The following is a 19,375-nucleotide window of genomic DNA, read 5'->3' on the forward strand; positions in this document are numbered from 1 at the left end:
GAGGAACACAGCAGGCCAGGCAGCATCAGAGCAACAGGAAAGCTGATGTTTCGGGTCTGGACCCTTCTGAAGAAACGTCAGCTTTCCTGCTCCTCTGATGCTGCTTGGCCTGCTGTGTTCAGCCAGCTCTACACCTTGTTATCTCGGATTCTCCAGCATCGACAGTTCCTACTGTCTCTATAAGGTTATCCACTTTGGTCAGAGGACCAGATATGCAGAGTATTTCTGAAATGATAATGGTTGGAAATTGTGGATGTACAAAGGGACAATGATGTCCCTGTCAGTAAGTCACTGGTTCAGAAAGCTATTAGGAAGGCAAATGAAATGTTAGTCTTCATTGGAAGAGAATTGAGTGTAGGAGGAGTGAAATCTTGCTTCAGGGGAAAATTGATGTCAAATGAAGAGCTCCATTATTACATGCTGCAGTGGAGCTTGGCTAGAATGCTTCTGGAATACTGTGCAGAGTTTTGGTCTCCTTACCTCAGGAGAGATATAATTACTGGAGAGGAAGAGCGACAGATTTGTTCCCAGGATGATAGGACTGTGCTCTGAAAGGAGTTTGGGGAACATTGGCCTGGATTCTCTAGAATGGTGAAGACTGAGGGGTGATCATATAGAGTCTTAGAGATATACAGCATGGATACAGATCCTTTGGTCCAACGCATCCATGCAGACCAGATATCCTAAATTTATCTAGTCCCATTTGCTAGCATTTGGCCCATATCCCTTTTAAACCCATCCTACTCATGTACCCATCCAGGTGCTTTTTAAATGTTGTGATTGTACCAGCCTCCGCTACTTCCTCTGGCAGCTGGTTCCATATACGCATCACCTTCTGTGTGGAAAAAATTAATCCTTCAGTCCCTTTTAAATCTTTCCCCTCTCACCTTAAACTGATGCCCTCTAGTTTTGGACTGCTCTAACCTAGGAAAAGACCTTGACTATTCACCCTATCCATGCCCCTCATGATTTTACAAATCTCTATAAGGTCACCCCTCAGCCTCCAGTGCTTCAGGGAAATTAGTCCCAACCTGTTCAGCCTCTCCCTATAACTCAAACCTTCCTTTTCTGAGTCCTTCTCATTGAAACTTACAAAATACTTGAAGGAATAAGCAGGGTGGAAACTGGCAAGATATTTCCCTGATGGTGATGGGTGATCTACGGCCAGGAGACGCAGTTCAAAATAAGGGGATGCCACATGGGTCTGAGATGAGAATTTTTTTCACTTGGAGAGTTATGCACCTTTGGACTCCTCTACCCCAACGAGGGCTGTGGAATCTCAGTCTTTGAATATGTTTAAGGTAGAGATTGGTAGATTTCTGATTACCAGTGGGGTATAGAGTTATCGGGATGGGATGTGTAAAAGGCATAGAAGTGTTTGATCAGCCATGATTGTATTGAATGGCGGGACAGGCTCGATGGATGGAATTGCCTACTCTTAAATGTTCCTAAATCAAATCAGCTTCATCAAACACATACACATACAAGGGAGGTGACAGCCTAGTGGTATGAATGCTAGATGCTTAGCCCAGAGACACAGGTCATGTTCTGGGAATTCGGTTTCATAGAAACATAGAGGATAGGAGCAGGAGGAGGCCATTCAGCCCTTCGAGCCTGCTCTGCCATTCTTCATGATCAGCACTGATCGTCCTATTGAATAACCTAATCCTGCTTTCTCGCCAATAGCTTTGATCTCATTCACCCCAAATGCTGTATCTAATCGCCTCTTGAATACATTCAATGTTTTGGCATCAATTACTTCCTGTGGTAATGAATTCCACAGGCTCACCACCCTTTGGGTGTAGAAATGTCTCCTCATCTCTGTCCTAAATCATCTACCCCAAATCCTCAGACTGTGACCCCTGGTTCAGGACACACCCCGCTTCGGGAACCTCCTCCCTGCATCTACCCTGTCCAGTCCTGTTAGAATTTTACAAGTCTTTGTGAGATCTCCCCTCATTTGTCTAAACTTCAGTGAAAACAATCCCAACCTAGTCAATCTCTCCTCATATGTCAGACCCACCATGTTTCAATCCTCACCATGGTGGAATTTGAATTCAATAAATAAAAAAAAATCTGGAATCCATGAAATTTGTCTATTGTTGGAAAAATCCAACCGTCTTTAGGGAAAGAAACTGCTGTCCTTACCTGTGTGACTCCTGATGTGTTCTCTAGGCAATTAGGGATGGGCAATACTTAGTGGCTGAACCAGTGACGTTCAGTGAATAAAAGTAAAAAGTCAAGCTTTCCTATTAAGAGAGCAACAGGATATTTCTAGAGAAGAATGCCCTGTGCCTGTCATGCTGCAACATGAGCCCTCTGTGTCCCTCACTCATTACCTGTGAGCTTGGCTACAATAACACATAATTACGATGATTTTGCAGTTTTGAAGGTCTGTGATGCTGGATTTTTGTTTTTGTTTCTTTTGTTTTTCTGATTTATTTTCCCAAGAATTTGTACTGAAGAATCTGTAACTAGGTGCTTTTGTTCCTAAGATGGCGCCTGTAGTGATTGGAACCGTGACCAAGTGAATCTTGTTGACGATGAGATCCTTGATTGGGGCTGTTAACCTGGGCCAATCAGGGAGTCCTGGCTGACAGATATAAACAGGCGATTCAGAGAGTCTCCTCAGTCAAGAGGACTGGCTTTGAGCTGGCTGGTTAGAGCACATGTACCATGCACGTGTGAATAAAGGGTGATATGGTGAAGGGATACCAGCCTCAGTGTTGTAAGTGGTGACCTGTACTTGTGTGAGTACATGTGACAATGAAGCAAATTAAATTCAGTTTGATAACAGATTGTAGAAGGCAGTGGTGGACTCCAAGTCACACTTGGCTCCTCATGGTGCAAGTCTTCCAGAAGACACAGAAAGCAAGCAGCAGCACCCATAGTATGAGTGTCTCTTTCACTTGTTGCCTGTCTCCATCTATTCAGCAGTCTGCAAAACCAATTTCAAATTGGCAAGAGGTTTGCTCGTCTAGGCAAACCTCAGAAACCAACAAGATTCTCTGTGAGCTGCATACACTGTCTAGTCTCATTCCTTCGAAGACGCGTACACCATTTGTGTGTGTTTACAGGACGATTCCATTTGCACGCTGTTCCCTGACCCGGATTGGTGTTTTTGGGTGTGGTTCTGACAGTGAAGAGAAAAATGCACTCCTTCCCTCACCCCCTCCCTCCCTCACTCCTTGAAACAGCAGCCTGAGCATATCTGCAATAAGATTGCCTGAGCCGGCTCTCCTTTGTTTTTCTGAGGTCTGTTGTTAATTCTCTCCTGTCGTATGAAGTTTCCTGTGCAAAAGGGGACAAATAATGGAAGTTCAGTTGGCACTTTAAGTATAGAATGTCAGGCTTAGACCCAGAAGGCTCAGACTGACAACACTGTACGCATTTCATTGCAAGTCTGCTGATTGCATTTGACATCACAGCGCAATTGGGAGGTGAAAGACTGGATATTTGAGTTTATTAATGTACACAAACCTAACGTTTTAAAATGGTTTTCATGATGGAGCAGGTTTCAAGATCAAAATGCAGACTTCAATCTGAATTGCAGCTGTTTTGGACAATTTGCAGTTGGAGACATTCAAGAAGAAACTGAGACAATCATGTCCGCACTCTTCTCCCCACAACCTCCGCCTTCTCCCAGCCCGCCCCCCGCCCCCCCCCCCCCGCCAAACACATCTGTGTATCTGATCATGAGCTAATGTATCGGAACATGAAGCTACTGAGCACATTGCCACTCAGTCATCCAGAAAGACTGCACGTTTCACTCCAGCCTCGGCCTTTGATCACTTCTTAAGTGATTCCGTGGCTTTTCCTTCAACTACTGCCTGGGAATTTATTCCCTATGTTTGATGACAGCTTTGCTATCAGTTTTAACTGTCCGTTTAGTATCAGTCTGTTGCACTTGACATCGTTGTTATTTTTACTTTGGTAATTAATAGAGTGAAGCTGTGGCTCCTGGTCAGACTCTCATTACTGGAGTGGGACTGCACATAGTGAGAACTTTGTTGGGCTAACTCTGCACCCATCAGCTGGAATAACATCTTCCTGCTGTAACTGTAGCAACATGCCAATGTAACTAGTACCTCAGTGAGCGAAGGGTTAGCCATTTACCTCCTTGGCCAGTGATTTCAAGAATAATGTTGACATTGTACAGGACGTTGGTCAGGCCTCTTCTGGAGTACTGTGTCCAGTTTTGGTCATCCCATTATTATTAAGCTGGAGAAGGCTCAGAAGAGATTTACCAGGAAGTTGCCAGGAATGGAGAATTTTGTTATAAGGAGAGGCTGGATAGACTGGGACTTTTTTCACTGGAGTGTAGGGGGCTGAGGATTGACCTTTTTAGAGATTCATAAAATCATGAGAGGCATACATAAGGTGAATGAGTAGGTGTCTTTTTCCTAAGGTGGGGGATTTCAAGACCAGGGGGCATATTTTCAAGGTGAGAGGAGAAAGATTTTAAAAAGACATGAGGGACAATTTTTTTTACTTGGAAAGTGGTTTGTATATGGAATGAACTGCCAGAGGAAGTGTTGGATGCGGGGACAAGTTAGAACATTTAAAAGACATTTAGATAAGTACATGAATAAGAAATGTTTGGAGTGTTATGGGCCAAATACAGGCAGGTGGGACTAGTTTAGATTAGGGTTATGGTTTGCATGAACTGGTTAGATCGAAGGGTCTTTTTTCTTGCTGTATGACTGTATGACTCTAATTGAGAAGAGAGCACGGAATGACAGAGAAACACAGAAAATAGCAGCAGGAGTAGGCCATTCAGCCCTTTGAGCATGTTCCATCATTCATGATGATCATGGCTGATCATCTAATGCACTAGCCTGTTCCCACTTGCCCACCAGATCCTTTGATCCCTTTATCCAATGTACCATATCCAACCCTTCTCGAAATCTTACACTGTTTTGGCCTCAACTGCTCTCTTGGTCATGATTTCTCCAGCCTTACCACAAGAAATAGTGTGAATTAGACTCAAATCAGGAACAGAAATGTGAGGAGCAGGAAAGAAATATTGGATTCACAGAGAGAAAGGAAAGTAAAACGCATTTGAATTTGCCTCAATCACTGATAATAAGAATGAGCTCATTTTTTGAGATTGGTCAGCATTGAATCAATTATTATTGCATTGTTCGCAGTGTCCTTGCACTGTGAATTGAAACTGCAGACTCCAACGGGCGTAATAGACAAATGCAACAAGTTGTTTAAAACAAAACCATGAGGCTGAGGGTGATGTACCATTTGCACAAGGCAATCAGCAGCATACACTGAACCGGCTCGCAGGTCTTTGAGATTCACAATGACTGACGTACTTCTTCATGTGGAAATCAGTCCACACATCCGCAGGGTTATTTGTGTTGCTATTTTATCAGGAAAATTTGGCATGTGATTCTGAGTTTATTGCCTCTGTGACCTCAACTATTTCACAAACCTCAGGAAAGTCAGCTGCATGAGTTGAAAAGTCTAAATCACAAGTGTCAAAAACATTTTATAAAACTTGCACTTATTTAGTGTCTTTAATGTAGAAAAGCATCCCGATTTGTTTCATAGAGGTATATCGGAAATCAATGGACTCTGAGTAAACAAAATAATGTGCTTTCTTTGTACACTAGTCCATCAGTGTACAGTGTAAACATTTCCTAGCAGCTGACTTGAAGGACAAAGGAAGTGTCGAGGCAATAACTTGGAAGTGGATAAATGTAATTACCTAAATAGATCCTCCAGAATTAGGTGCTGGAGTAAATCATATGGCCCCTCGAGGATATTCTGTTCGTCAGTAATAATCACTGTGGAACTCAGCTTGATCTCCAATCCGTTTTCTTGCCTGGCCCCATAATCCTTACAAGACAGAGGATCAGAAGTAGGCCATTCAGCCCATCAAGTCTGCTTCACTATCCCATGAGATCATGGCTGACTTGATAATCTTCAACTTCATTTCCCTGCCTTTTCCCCAAAAGCTTGATTCCCTTCCTGATTAAAAGTCTGTCTCTGTCAGCCTTGTTAATGACTCAGCCTCAACAGCCCTCTGCGATTTTTAAAAATGCTACTGATTCACGACCCTTGAGAGAAGAAATTACTCCTTATCTCTGTCTTAAATGGGCGACCCCTTACCCTAACACTCCCTTGTCAAAAAATCAGTTTCCCTTCACCTGGAATCTGTTCAGTGACCCAGCCTCCGTTGCGCTCTGATTTCAAAGATCTGAGACCCTTGCTAAGAAGAAATTCCCTTCATCTCTGTCCTTTTCTGTTGGAGCTCCAACCACTCGTTCTAGTTCACTCATGATTGGCTCCCATTATCCGAGCAAGCTGCCCTGCTGAGTGTTTAGGAATGCCCCTATGTACATTTTGGAGCAGCTGCATTAGAAATGGCACTGCCAATTCCGACTCATAACGTCATACAGCATGGAAGCAAACCCTTCAGCACAATTCGTCCATGCTGAACAAGGTTCCTAAACTCAACTACTCCCATTTGCCTACGTTTAGCCCATATCCCTACATTTAGCCCTTATCCCTCAACCTTTCCCGTCCGTGTACCTGTCCAAATGTTTTTCGATATTGTAATTGTGCTCACCTCTACCACTTCCCCTGGCAGCTTGTTCCATATGTGCACCACCCTCTGTGTGGAAAAACTCGCCCCTTAGGTCCTTTGTAAATCTTTTCCCCCTCACTTTAAAACCTATGCCCTCTAGTTTAGAATACCCCCACCCCAAGGAAAAGACCTTGCCTATTCACCTATCTGTGCCCCTCATGATTTTATAAACTTCTATGAGGTCACCTCTCGGCTTCCTACGCTCCAGTGAAAGTAGTCCCATCCTACTCAGCCTCTCCTTATAACTCAAACCTTCCTGTCTCTGTAACATGCTTGTAAATCTTTTTTTGCAGTTTAATAATATCCTTCCTATAGCAGGGCGACCAGAATTGTGCGCAGTGCTCCAGAAGAGGCCACACCCATGTCTTGTACAGCTGTAACATGACGTTACAACACTATACTCAATGCTGTGTCCGATGAAGACAAGTGCCAAACGCTGCCTTCACCACTCTGTCTACCTGTGACGCCACTTTCAAGGATGTATCTGCACCCCTCACTCCCCAGGGATCTACCACGAACTGTGTGTAAATCCTGCCCTGGTTTGTCTTACCAAATACGGCACCCTGCATTTATCTGAATTATATAGTACCTTTGCGAACCACATGATTGGCACAGCACTGCCATTCCCATTTGGGAAGGTTTCTTGCATGGCTGACCCTCTGAAAGGAAATGGAGGTAGTCTAGCCCAGGGGCTACTTGTATCTCTCCCCAAATCCCATCCAATGGTAGTATCGTATCGCAACATCAACCAACTCTTTTTTTTTCAGGAAAGCAAGAGAGAAATCCACAGATGGGGAAAATATTAAGCTTTAGCTTTCACATGCAGCTGCATGTTTCTGCATTCCAATGAAGCAGCATTTTGAAGATGCTAAAGTTCACATCCTGTCAGTTCCTGCGTGAGTCGTGATTTTGAATTTTGATTTTGAGTTCCCTGACCCTGTGGGACTGTACTGTATTGTATCGTGAATCACAGTGCGGTGTGCTGTGGTGGCAAGGAGGAAGCGAAAGAAATAGATTAACAGAATGCCAGCATTTGGGAAGAATTTTAAATTCCTGTGACACAGATATAATTATTTGGCCAATTGAAAGTGATGGACTCTGTTTTCTACACAATGTGTACATTCCTTTGAAAAAGTGTTGTTTTTCAATTCCCCCAAATGCCTATTTTTTGGGAACTGGCATTATCACAGTATATGCCTGAGTCTGAGGAATGCTGAGGTGGATTAAACAAGGTTGCAATTGGTGACTCAAAACTCTCGTTTTGAGACATGCCTAAACTTGTTGCTATTTGTAGCTTACACTCACCACACATACAAGACATACCTTCAGCAACCTTCTACATGGAGGCCAGCAGCTCGGAGTGACATATAGCCATGTAGTAATGACAGCTGCTACAATTCGCTAATCTCCTCCAATCGCACTTGATTTTGACGTTCAGACTACATTTGAAACTTAGCAAATTTTAAAATGGATGACATGAAAGTAAGTTTGAAGGTAGGGTATCAAGTTACAATGTACTGTCTGAATTTATAATGCTGTTAGACAGTAAACAAGTGTCTTTATGAAAGCTGTGCCCTGAGTATTAATTTCAGTAGTGGTAGTTTACCGTCATCTGCTTTTCAACAAAGCAATAAAATATAGACACATTTTTACTTGAACTTGCATGGCATGTTATTAAGATTTCCAGAATCACAACATGTTCTGGAGTGTTGTTGCAAAGATTGTGAGTGTGAGTGTGAAATTCAACATCAGCTGATTTTCATAAGTGTTTGTCACTGCAGTTTTTTTTTTGAAATCCAACCCCATAATGGAATCAGAGATTTCTGTCAAGACTTTATTTCCCAGTAGTGTCAAAATGGAATTACTATCTGCCATCTCTTTAGCTCTCAAGAGACATCTGTCACATGAATAACAATCTGAAGTGAACACTGGATGTATTGTGGCTGGAAAATGGTCTGGGACTCTTTTTTTTGCTCCTCGTTTGAAAATGGTTTGGGGGCTTTTATTCCTTGTTTCTGGACCAACCTTCCCAGTACTCAGAACGGTGATGTTTGACGGATACTGAGTCAGATCTGAGATGTGTTTAATGCCCCTCTGGGTACAGAATATGATGGAGAATGTGTCTACAACTCCAGTTTCAACAGGCTACGAGTAGTCCAACATTCTTGGTGAAAAGTAAATGCTGTCTTCATGAAGTCTAGTTTAAAGGATCAGGAAACTCCAAATACGAGCATTAACATGTCTTAACATCTCAATTCTGGCATTACACTGCGTATTAATTGCAAATTCAATGTTTAAGCCAATTAAACAAAAGTCAGAATTTTCTGCACGCATGATTTATATAATCACAGTTTATTACAAAAGCATGTTTTAGTAATACCGGTGCTGTCCCTCTTTAGGACGTACTTAAATAGTGCTGCTTTGAATATCTACTGCAACTCCCCAGTTAGATTTCATGATTCTTGCATGTTTTTGTAAAACCCTGCAGTCACACAACAGCAGTAACTTTTTAAACATTCGCCGTCTTAGACTCGTAGAGTCAGACAAGGAAGAAGCCATTTGGCCCATCAAGTCTATACTGCCAAAAATAGGCCACCACCTACACTAGTCCCACTTTCCCGCACCAAGCCCGTAGCCTTGAATATTATCTGATGCTTCGAGTGCTCATCCAGGGACTGTTTGAAGTTTCCATCGCTGAGGATTTTGCCTCTCTCAGATGGCCTCTGCCTTCCACATTATCTGGTACCTTAAGATGTTCCAATGGTCCCTGTCTTTGTCAAATTTGCCTGAAATTATTATGGTGCAGTAAGACACCAGTTGGCCCTTTTAATCTGTCCTTGCTCTTAGATCTAGGGGGATCTCAAATAAATTGAGGGTGAAAAAAACCACATAAAAATGCTGTCTTGAGTAACAATTATTTGGCAATGGACAGACAAGGCCTGAAGGAGACTGTAAGGTTTGCGTTTGCTGTTAATAGTTGCTCTCCTATTCAGTCTGTTCGTGAATCTGTTCCGGGGAAAAGTGAGTTTTGAAACTGAGTAGTAATTCTACAGTAATACCCAGCATGCTTTTGTGTCAATGTCAGGAAAATGGTAATTTTGATTAGATTTAAGTTTGTTAGAATTAATGTCAATTTGACTATGGCTGAGGAGCTCGATTTGCATGTATGCAAATGTATGTATTAAAACTAGCTAATCTGTCCTGATCAACAAAAGAGCACTTTGTATCTCCAACATAAAAAGAAGGGCTCATGGTGGAGTGAAACTTGAATGACTAAGGAGGAAGGTCTTGTGGGAAATTAAGCATTAATTGACTTGTGTATATATAAAAGCTTCAATTGTCACGAGACTTGAATTAAATATTAAATGCTGAAAATAACCACGAACAGTGCTGAAAAGTAGTTTGGGGCAAGGATGATCGAAATGAGGGAAGAAAAGATACCTTTTGGTTGTGAAGTCAAAAAAATAAATTAAAATTCTGCACTGGTTTCTCAAAGACATTATCTAGGGGAGGGTACACGCAAGGATTAAGTCAAAACTGATGAGCGAGTTAAGATATTAACATTGCTTTTCATGGCCTGGGGAGACCCAGGGGTACAAGTGCATAGTTCCTTGCAAATGGAGTCACAGGGTAGTGAAGAAGGCATTTGATACACTTGCCTTTATTGGTCTGTGCATTGAGTATAGGAGTTGGGAGGTCATGTTGCGTCTGTACAGGACGTTAGTTAGGCCACTTTTGGAGTATTACATTCACTTCTGGTGTCCCTGCTATAGGAAGGGTGTTATTAAACTTGAAAGGGTACAGAAAAGATTAGCAAGGATGTTGTCGGGGTTGGGGGATTTGGGCTATAGGGAGAGGCTGAATAGGCTGAGGCTGTTTTCCCTGGAATCTCAGAGGCTGCGGGGTGACCTTATAAGAGTTTTATAAAATGAGGGGCGTGGATAAGATGAATAGCCAAGCTCTTTTTCCGAGATATCAGAATCCAAAACCAGAGGGCATAGGTTTAAGATGTCAGGGGAAAGATTTAAGAGGGATCTGAGAGGCAGCTTTTTCACACAGAGGGTGGTGCTTGTGTGGAACGAGCTGCTAGATGAAATGGTGTGTAAAGGTACAATTACAGCATTTGAAGGACATTTGAACAGGTATATAAATAGAAAAGGTTTAGAAGGAAATGGGCCAAACGCAGGCGAATGGGACTAGTTCAGTTTAGGAATCCAGGTCAGCATGGATGGGTTGGACTGAAGTGCCTGTTTCTGTGCTGTATGACCATGTAACACTGATGGAGATGGCAGACATGAAGAGAGGGAACAACATGGGAGAATTTGCCAAAATTTTAAATCGCACAAATATAGGAACAGAAGTAGGCCTTTCAGCCCATCAAGACTGATCAGCCATTCACAGATAGCATGGCTGATCTGTGGCCTAACTCCATATACTTGTCTTTGGCCCATTTCCCTTAAATGTTTGTTAAGCCAAGGTATCTCAGATTTAGAATTAACAACTCATCAACAAGGCCTTTTCTGTTGGTATCTTGAGTGAAAGATGGCACCTCCAACTCTGCAGCACTCCCTCGGTACTGCACTAGACGTGCCACCTTTCAGCTCGAGGAGGTCCAAAGTGGGGGTTTGGGCAAAATAACAACAGTAAAGGTAAAGTTGCTAGCATCCGATCCTCTCCTTAGCGAGAGATGACGGGTGGTGGTTTAACCATGCCTCAGGCGAGGGGAGAGTCCTCCATGGTAATCTCAGCCAGTGATGGGAATTGAACCCAACCCTGCATCGGAGACCTGCCATCCAGCCAACTGAGCCAAAAGAGACCCACTTTGACAAAGTAGCCCATAAGGGGGCTGGTGGAGGAAGAATGGCCTGTTTCTTCACTGTAAATGCGACACAAATTACTTCAAGTAAACGTATTAATTATTTCCCCATTTTCTTTCTCTTTAGCACGGATTGGGTGGAGATCATTGAGCCTCGCACTCGGGAACACATGTATGTGAACCTGGTGACGGGTGAGTGTGGCTGGGATCCACCGCAGCGCGTACATGTCCGCCAGTCGAGTGAGAACCAGTGGTGGGAGCTGTTTGACCAGAACAACAACAGGTTCTATTACTACAATGCTCTCACAAAACAGACCGTCTGGCACCGGCCGCAGAACTGTGATGTTGTCCCCCTGGCGCGGCTCCAGGCCATGAAGAGGAATTCCCAGTCGGAAAGCTGGGGCCAGCAGCCTGGCGACGGTGCGCACTCCCGGAAGAATTCTAGCGGTGAGGTTCGCGCTTTCCCCGGCCAGCTGCCGGGGATCCAGGACATGGAGAATGGGAACGAAGCTGTCAGGGGCATGCAGAATTCAGCAAGTCGCAAAGAATGTGCAAGGTAAGCCTGTAACAGCACAGCAACATTGTACATTCAGGTAACACCATTTAACACTGGGGACTGATCCAAGATTCTTCTTGACAAAGATATATCAAACAATACTTGAGACTTGAATCTGATTAAGATATTTCTCAGAAAGAAATGTTTGCAAGAACATCTTAAAGGAGGAGAGGGAGGCGAAAACATTTAGGTACGGACCTGTCTGAGCCTCCAGGTCTGAAGGCACATTGCCAGGGATGTACAATGGAGTAAAATTGGATGGGCTCAGAGATCCACAAGGGTTCAGATGCATAGTTCCTTGAAAGTGGAGTCACAGGTAGACAGGGTGGTCAAGAAGATGTTTAGCACACTAGCTTGGTCAGTGCATTGACTACAGGAGTTGGGATGTCATGTTGCAGCAGTACAGGGCATTGGTGAGGCCACTTTTAGAGTACAGTGTACAGTTCTGGTCCCCCGGTACAGGAAGGATGTTATTGAACTGGAAAGGGTGCCAGAAAGATTTATAAGGATGTTACCGGGATTGGAGGGTTTGAGTTGTAAGGAGAGGCTGCATAGGTTGGGATTTTTTTCCCTGCAGTTTAGGTGGCTGTGGGCAACCTGGTAGAAATGTATAAAATCATGAGGGGAATAGATGAGGTGAACAGCAAAGTATTTTTTTTCCCCAAGAAAAGGGGAGTTCAAAACTAGAGGTCATAGGTTCAAGGTGAATGCATTGCTCAGACATTTGAGTATAGGAACTGGGAAGTCATGTTGAGGTTGTACAGGACAATGGTGAGGCCTCTTCTGGAATACTAGGGTGGTACGTTGGCTCATTGGTTAGCACTGCTGCCTCACAGGGACCCAGGTTCGAATCTACCCTCAGGGGACTGTCTGTGTGGATTTTGCACATTATCCCTGTGTCTGCATGAGTTTCCTTTGGGTGCTCCGGTTTCCTCCCAAAGTCCCAAGATGAGTTAGGTGGTTTGGCCATGCTAAATTGCCCATAGTGTCCAGGGATGTGTAGGTTAGGTGAATTCGCCATGGGAAATACAGGGATACAGGGATATAGGGTAGGGGGTGAATCTGGGTGGGATGCTCTTTGGAGGGTCGGTGTGGACTTGTTGGGCAGATTATGCTCCCTAATTCTAGAATCCTTAACCAGTGGAAACAGTTCATCTTTATCTACTCTGTCTTTTCCTGTTCATATTTTGCCAACTTCAATCAGATCAGCCCTTAACCTTCTGGATTCTCGACAAACAAGCCTAATTTGTATAATGTGTCTTTATAACTTAATCCCTGAAGTCTAGGTATCATTCTTCTGAGGCCAGTATACCTTTTCTAAAGTGTGGCGCCCAGATCTGCTCTCAGTACTCCAAGTGGAGTCTAACCAGTAATTTGTATAGCTGCAGCATGACTTCTGCATCTCCAATCCTCTAGATATAAAGGCCAACTTTCCTTGAGCCACCTTGATTATTTTCTGCACCTGTTTGTAGCATTTTAAAGATTCATCCTCCTGAACCCCCACGTCTTTTTGAACATTCCACTGTATTTAACTTCATACCATCTAGAAAGTTCCCTGATCTATCCTTTCTTAGTCCAAAATAGATAAGCTCTCACTCGCTTGCATTGAACTCCATCTGTCACAGTTTTGCCCATTCACTTTGTCTATCTATTGTAATTTTATGTTATCGTCTACACCTGAGGTGTTTCTGGATTGGGAGATCATGTACATTTAGTGAACATAGGGCTGACATGTGAGTTCAGATATGCCCAGCACAGCTTCACGTGAAGCAAGGCCTGAGCCTGTACAGTCCAATTGGGGGTTGCTAGGGATACAGAGAATCAAGTGGAGAAACTTTTACGTTTCACCTTTTAATGAGGATGCCTCAGGGTTGATGTTATTAATAGAACGTAAGATAACAAATACAGGCAACAATTAAACCCAGAACATCACGTCCAAGTTAACTGTATCTCTTAGATTTGGCATTTGGTTCAGATCATGGAGACAAAAGCCCTGGAACTGTTTTGTCAAGATTTGGATCCTTTGATGTAAAGGCTCTGGAGATATTCCTGAGCTAAGAATGACTTTTTCCAGTTGTGGAAATGTTAAGCACTGTTTTTCAACATACACTGAAACACTGACTCCCCCAACATCACCTGGACCATCTGGCAGTATCCACTTGAAAGTGGAGAACAATATTCAGAACTGTACCACATATCATTGACGAATATAATGCAAAACATGCCAATTGTTTACAAATGGTTTATGAGAAACTGAATTAGTGACACTGTTGTGTGTTACATGTTCAAACCTTGTGTCTTTTGTTTAGGATAATCCGGGAGCTTGTGGAACCTATATTAAGCCTCAAAATAAGGGGGAGCCAGATCTAGGACTGAGTTGAGGAAGAACCTCTTCACTCAAAGGGTTGTGAATCTGTGAGATTCCCTGCCTGGTGAAGCAGTTGAGGCTACCTTGTTGAATGTTTTTAAGACAAAGATAGATTTTTGAACAGTAAAAGAATTAAGGGTTATGGTGAGTGGAAGGGTAAATGGAGCTGAGTCCTTGAAAAGATCAGCCATGATCCTGTTGAATGGCGGAGCAGGCTTGAGGGGCCGGATGGCCTACTCCTGCTCCTATTTCTTATGTTTCTTATAGTACACCATTGGCTGAGGCATAGTCATGAAGAAAGCAGTCAGTTAACTCGCTCACCCTTGTGGTATAAATTGTTGTGATTGTTTGAAATTTGGCATTCTTGCATTTGTCCTGGAGTGCAGGGCCAAAACCTTTGTCAACATGTCTCCCTTCAGCGATATTCTGTTCTACCGGTTGATACTTGGATGAATAAGGATTATATGGGAGAACATGCCCTACTCAGTCCAGTTAAAAGCTTGGAATCTGGCAAAGCGGGGAAGCTTGGTGATATAATTGTGCTAATTGAAAAGTGAAAACTAACAGCTGTGCCATCGTATCATTGGATGAATTGACCATGTGGCTTAGTCCTGAGCTATACTATAGCTCAGCGAGGTCACATGTTTGACCTCCTGTGTGTGTGGGTAATTAATCTTAAATGAAATAGCAGTTGGAGCATAACAATATGCCTGAAAAAGCCTGGGGTTGGGACAGGAAACGTCAGCTGTGGTTCCTGTTTCAGATTTCTAACCAATGTTTGTGAGAATCCGTTCCCCCTGCAATGCTGGCTGTCTGGATATCAGATGGGGAAAAGGTCGAGTTTACTCTCAGTGCCTCTTGCGCTCCATTTCCTGCCTGGTTCCAAGAATAGCCTTTGAGATGTAATATTGGAGAGCAGCAGCAGCAGCATCCCTGGAACAAGAAGGACTTGTACTTATAAACTTTAACATCATAAAGTGACGCAACAAGTCCGGAAAGGAAGGCAATGGTAGAAATCCAAGAAAAAAATAGTCTTTCGATTTGGTATTTAGGCATTGAAGCTGAGCGAAGCAACTTGGGAACATTGTCCTTGCATGGATAAAACAAGGGGGCATATTTTTAAGGTGAGGGGAGAAAGATTTATAAGGGACATGAGGTGGCAACTTTTTCCAAACAGAGTGGTTTGCATGAGGAATGAACTGCTAGAGGAAGTGGTAGATGAAGGTACAGCTACAACATTTAAAATACACTTGGACAGGTGTATGGATAGGAAAGGGTTAGAGGGATATGGGCCAAATGCTGGCAAGTGGGACTAGTTTAGTTTGGGAAACTTGGTCAGCACAGATGAGTTGAATTGAAGGGTCTGTTTCTGTGCTGTATGACTCTATGAATCAGTGTAGATTTTTTTTTTGATAACACCCCTGTGGCATTCTACATGTAAATGGAGCTACGTAAGTGCAAGTTGTTGTTGCTGGCAGTAATTAAACAGTGACACTGAGCAATGTTGCATAGATTAAGTTAGCCTGTGCCTCAAATGTGGCTGAGAGCAAGTTTGGAAAATGCGGATAGAGGACTGGATAGAATTTGATACCTTTAAGAAAGGTCAACCTGTTTTTAAAATTTAAATGAAAGCAATAGTTATCATCAGTTTATGATTGGTTCACCCTGATTCTCCAAGTATAGCTATACTGTTCTTATCCGAGAAATTCACCGCAAAACATCACAAGGTATGCAAGATGCTTCTTGTCTTTTGTGCTTCAGGGATGACTTATTTGGTGGGACATGACCAATGAATTCTCACTAACTCATAAGTATGGTTTCCTCCTCCTTGCTGCTCCTGCAGCTTTCAGGGAATTTTAAACAAAACCCGTCACTTTTCAGTCAGAAGCACAGAGCGTTGAACTTCTGATGGCGCCCATCACCATCTGCTATCAGATGAGGTGGCTCACTGATGAGTGAGAGATCTCAGTTTGCCTGAGACAAGGTGCCTCGTATGTGGTTTGGTAAGAACCTCCAGGAAATTGGCTGCTCAACGTGTGGGGACCAGTTCTTTCCTGCGCACCTGAGGATTGGAAGAAGTTGCACTGATTAGAACAGAAAGAAGGAAAAGTTTGCCAATAACCACTTCACAACTGTTTGTGTGACAAATAAGGTTCCCTTTAAACATAAATAATATTTGTTATGGTTTATGGTGCAGACCACACAGAAGAACAAAGACCAGGAGTGTTTTGTTCCAGCACCATAATAGCTGGTGCGGCAGATTGAAGGCGACAGCGGTTTGATATTCAGAACACCTCATGTGAGCATTGTCTCCTGTAATTTATTTTTGCCATCTCCTCCTCTCTTTGTCCCATGTGCTCTCGTGAGGGAGCTGACATGAATCATTCAACGTTTAGTCGATGTAAAGTAAGAGTTTGTGTGTTGTCGTTCCTGATGAGGCAGTTCCTGGACCATTGCAACTGAGAACAACTTCTTTCAAGTTGGTGTGAGTGTGAGATGGCACCAAGTGACACTGCGTCCACACAGTGCCAGGGACCCGGGTTCAATTCCACCCTCAGGTGACTGTGTCTGTGTGGAGTTTGCATGTTCTCCCTGTGTCTGCGTGGGTTTCCTCCGGATGCTCCGGTTTCCTCCCACAGTCCAAAGATGTGCCAGTTTGGGTGGATTGGTCGTGTTAAATTGCCCGATAGTGTCCAGTGATGTGCTGGCGAGCTGGATGTAGCCATGGGGATGTGGGGTTACAGGGAGAGGGTGGGTCTAGCTGGGATGCTCTTTGGAGGGTCAACGCTGCCTCGTTGGGCTGAATGACCTCTCACCACACTTTGGGGATTCGGAGATGTTGGGGATGGGGGCAGATTGTGCCCACCCTGGTGTGGGCAAGATGGTGAGTCATGTGTAAGGTGGCAGATGAACACCTGCTGGCAGATAATAAACCCCTTCCCAATGACAGCTGAGCTGGGCGGGCCAGCCATCATAATGAGCAGCTACAGGAGAACAATTCCACATCAAATGCTGTTTGCCTGAATTGAATTAAACTGACCTAAATCTCCCATGCTTTCAAGAAGCTCCCCACTGAATCTTGATAATTTCACTGTGGCTCACCTGACTCACTGTGAGAGCAGAGTGAGTGAGTCAGTCACAGGGTGCGACTTTATCTTCGGAGATACCCTCCTTTTTGTTGAAACTTGATAATCTGACTCTTTTTCAGGAGTGGAATCAGACGTAGGAAGTGACAAAGCCTGACTCACAGAAGTGTTGTAACAAAGAAGCAGGCCGTTCAGCCCATTATGTCTACACTGCTATCTCAATGAGCATTGTGATTTAATGTCATTCTTCTGCCATTTCCCCATACCCTTGCATGTTGTTACTTTTTAAATAATCACTCACCCCACTCTTGAAGCTTCAGTTGAACCCGCCTCCATTATATTTCTAGGCAGTCCATTCCAGACCCTAACTACTCTCCGTATGAAAAAGCTCTTTCTCACCTTACTTTTGCTGCTTTAACAAATCACTTTAAATCTTCATCTTCTTGTTCTTGATCTTGTTACAAGTGGGAACAGTTTCACCATATCCACAGGGGAGGCGATGGCCCAGTGGCATTATTGCTGGACTGTTAATCCCGAGACCTGGATAACATTTTGGGGACCTGGGTTCGAATCCTGCCACAGCAGATGCTGGAATTTGAATTCAATTTTAAAAAATCTGAAATTAAGAATCTAATGATGACCATGAATCCATTGCCGATTGTCGGGAAAAACCCATCTGGTTCACTCATGTCCTTTAGGGAAGGAAACGGCCATCCTTACTGGTCTGGCCTACATATGACTCCAGACCCACAGCAATGTGGTTGACTCTGAACTGCCCTCTGGGCAAATAGGGATGGACAATAAATGCTGCCTAGCCAGCGACCTCCTCCTCCCGTTAATGAATAAAAGGAAAAAAACATGATCCAGCCCACTCGTGATTTTGAAAAATTCTACCAGATCTCCTCTCAGCTGCTTTCTCTCCAAGGAGAACCACTTCCATCTGTCCTCACGACAGATCTTTCTCATCCCTGGAACCATTCTTGTAAATCTCTCCCGCAATCTCTCCAATTCATTTGCATCCTTCCTATCGTGTGACGCCCAGACCTATACATAGTAATCCAGCTGAGGTTGAACAAGTATCCTGTATATAATAAAACACAGAACTGTGGCTGCTGGAAATCTGAAACAAAAGCAGAAATTGCTGGAGAAACCCTCCAGATCTGGCAGCACCTGTGGAGAGAAAGCAGAGTTAGCCCTCCTTCAGAACTGTTTCCAAAGATTATAGAGCAGCACATGGTAATATGCATAAACAGGGAAATGTGTGCAAATAATCATTTCCCAGTGTTCCCATGAGATCAGCAAAATTATCACTTTTTTTTTCTGATTGACAAGTTATTTAGGACAAAAGCAATTCATACCAGGTTTGTTCAGTAAGGGTAAAGATAACTATTTATTTTAACACACTTAGCTTTAACACGGCCAGTGAAAAAGGATTTCTAAATTTATCCAACTTAAACTATATACCCTTAAGCCACCAAACATGTCCATTCTCATCATGATTGAGTATGCTTAAAAGACAAATGATTTAACACCCAACTATAAAACAAATAGAGACAGGGTAAACAAAAGTCCTGCAACCAGGAACACTATGGGCAGCTCAGCAACAGGACACCAGGCAAGGCATGTTCATACTGCAGAGAGGCAGTGTCGGTTTATATTGCAGAAAATAGGGAAGGGGGTGGGGTAGAGAGTAAATGGTAGGATAAAGGATAGAGCCCGTAAGAGAGAGAAGAGCAGTTGGATAGATAAAGAAGTTGATAACAATCTGGCTAGGAGGGTGAATAGCAGTTAATAGGGACTGTTAGTGACTAACAATGGGTAGTGCGTAATGGTAGGCTATGTGGTAACAAGGTCTGGTGTGTGGCGTAGGGGGCTAGGACATGAGAGAGTTTAGGCCCTAAAATTATTGAACTTTGGTATGGAGACCGGAGGGCTGCAGGGTCCCCAA

The 19,375-nt window shown here is 43.4% G+C and overlaps 1 protein-coding gene across 1 annotated transcript in view; it reads left to right on the forward strand.

Moving 5' to 3' along the window:
* Positions 1–19,375, forward strand: part of arhgap46b (Rho GTPase activating protein 46b) — a 178,999-nt gene that overhangs the window by 61,119 nt on the left and 98,505 nt on the right. The window contains exon 2 of the mRNA XM_048608412.1: positions 11,545–11,973. Within this exon, the coding sequence (XP_048464369.1) occupies positions 11,545–11,973 (429 nt within the window). The remainder of the gene's footprint in view (positions 1–11,544; positions 11,974–19,375) is intronic.

Source organism: Rhincodon typus, chromosome 19 (genome assembly GCF_021869965.1).
Source record: "Rhincodon typus isolate 14 chromosome 19, sRhiTyp1.1, whole genome shotgun sequence".
NCBI lineage: Eukaryota > Metazoa > Chordata > Chondrichthyes > Orectolobiformes > Rhincodontidae > Rhincodon > Rhincodon typus.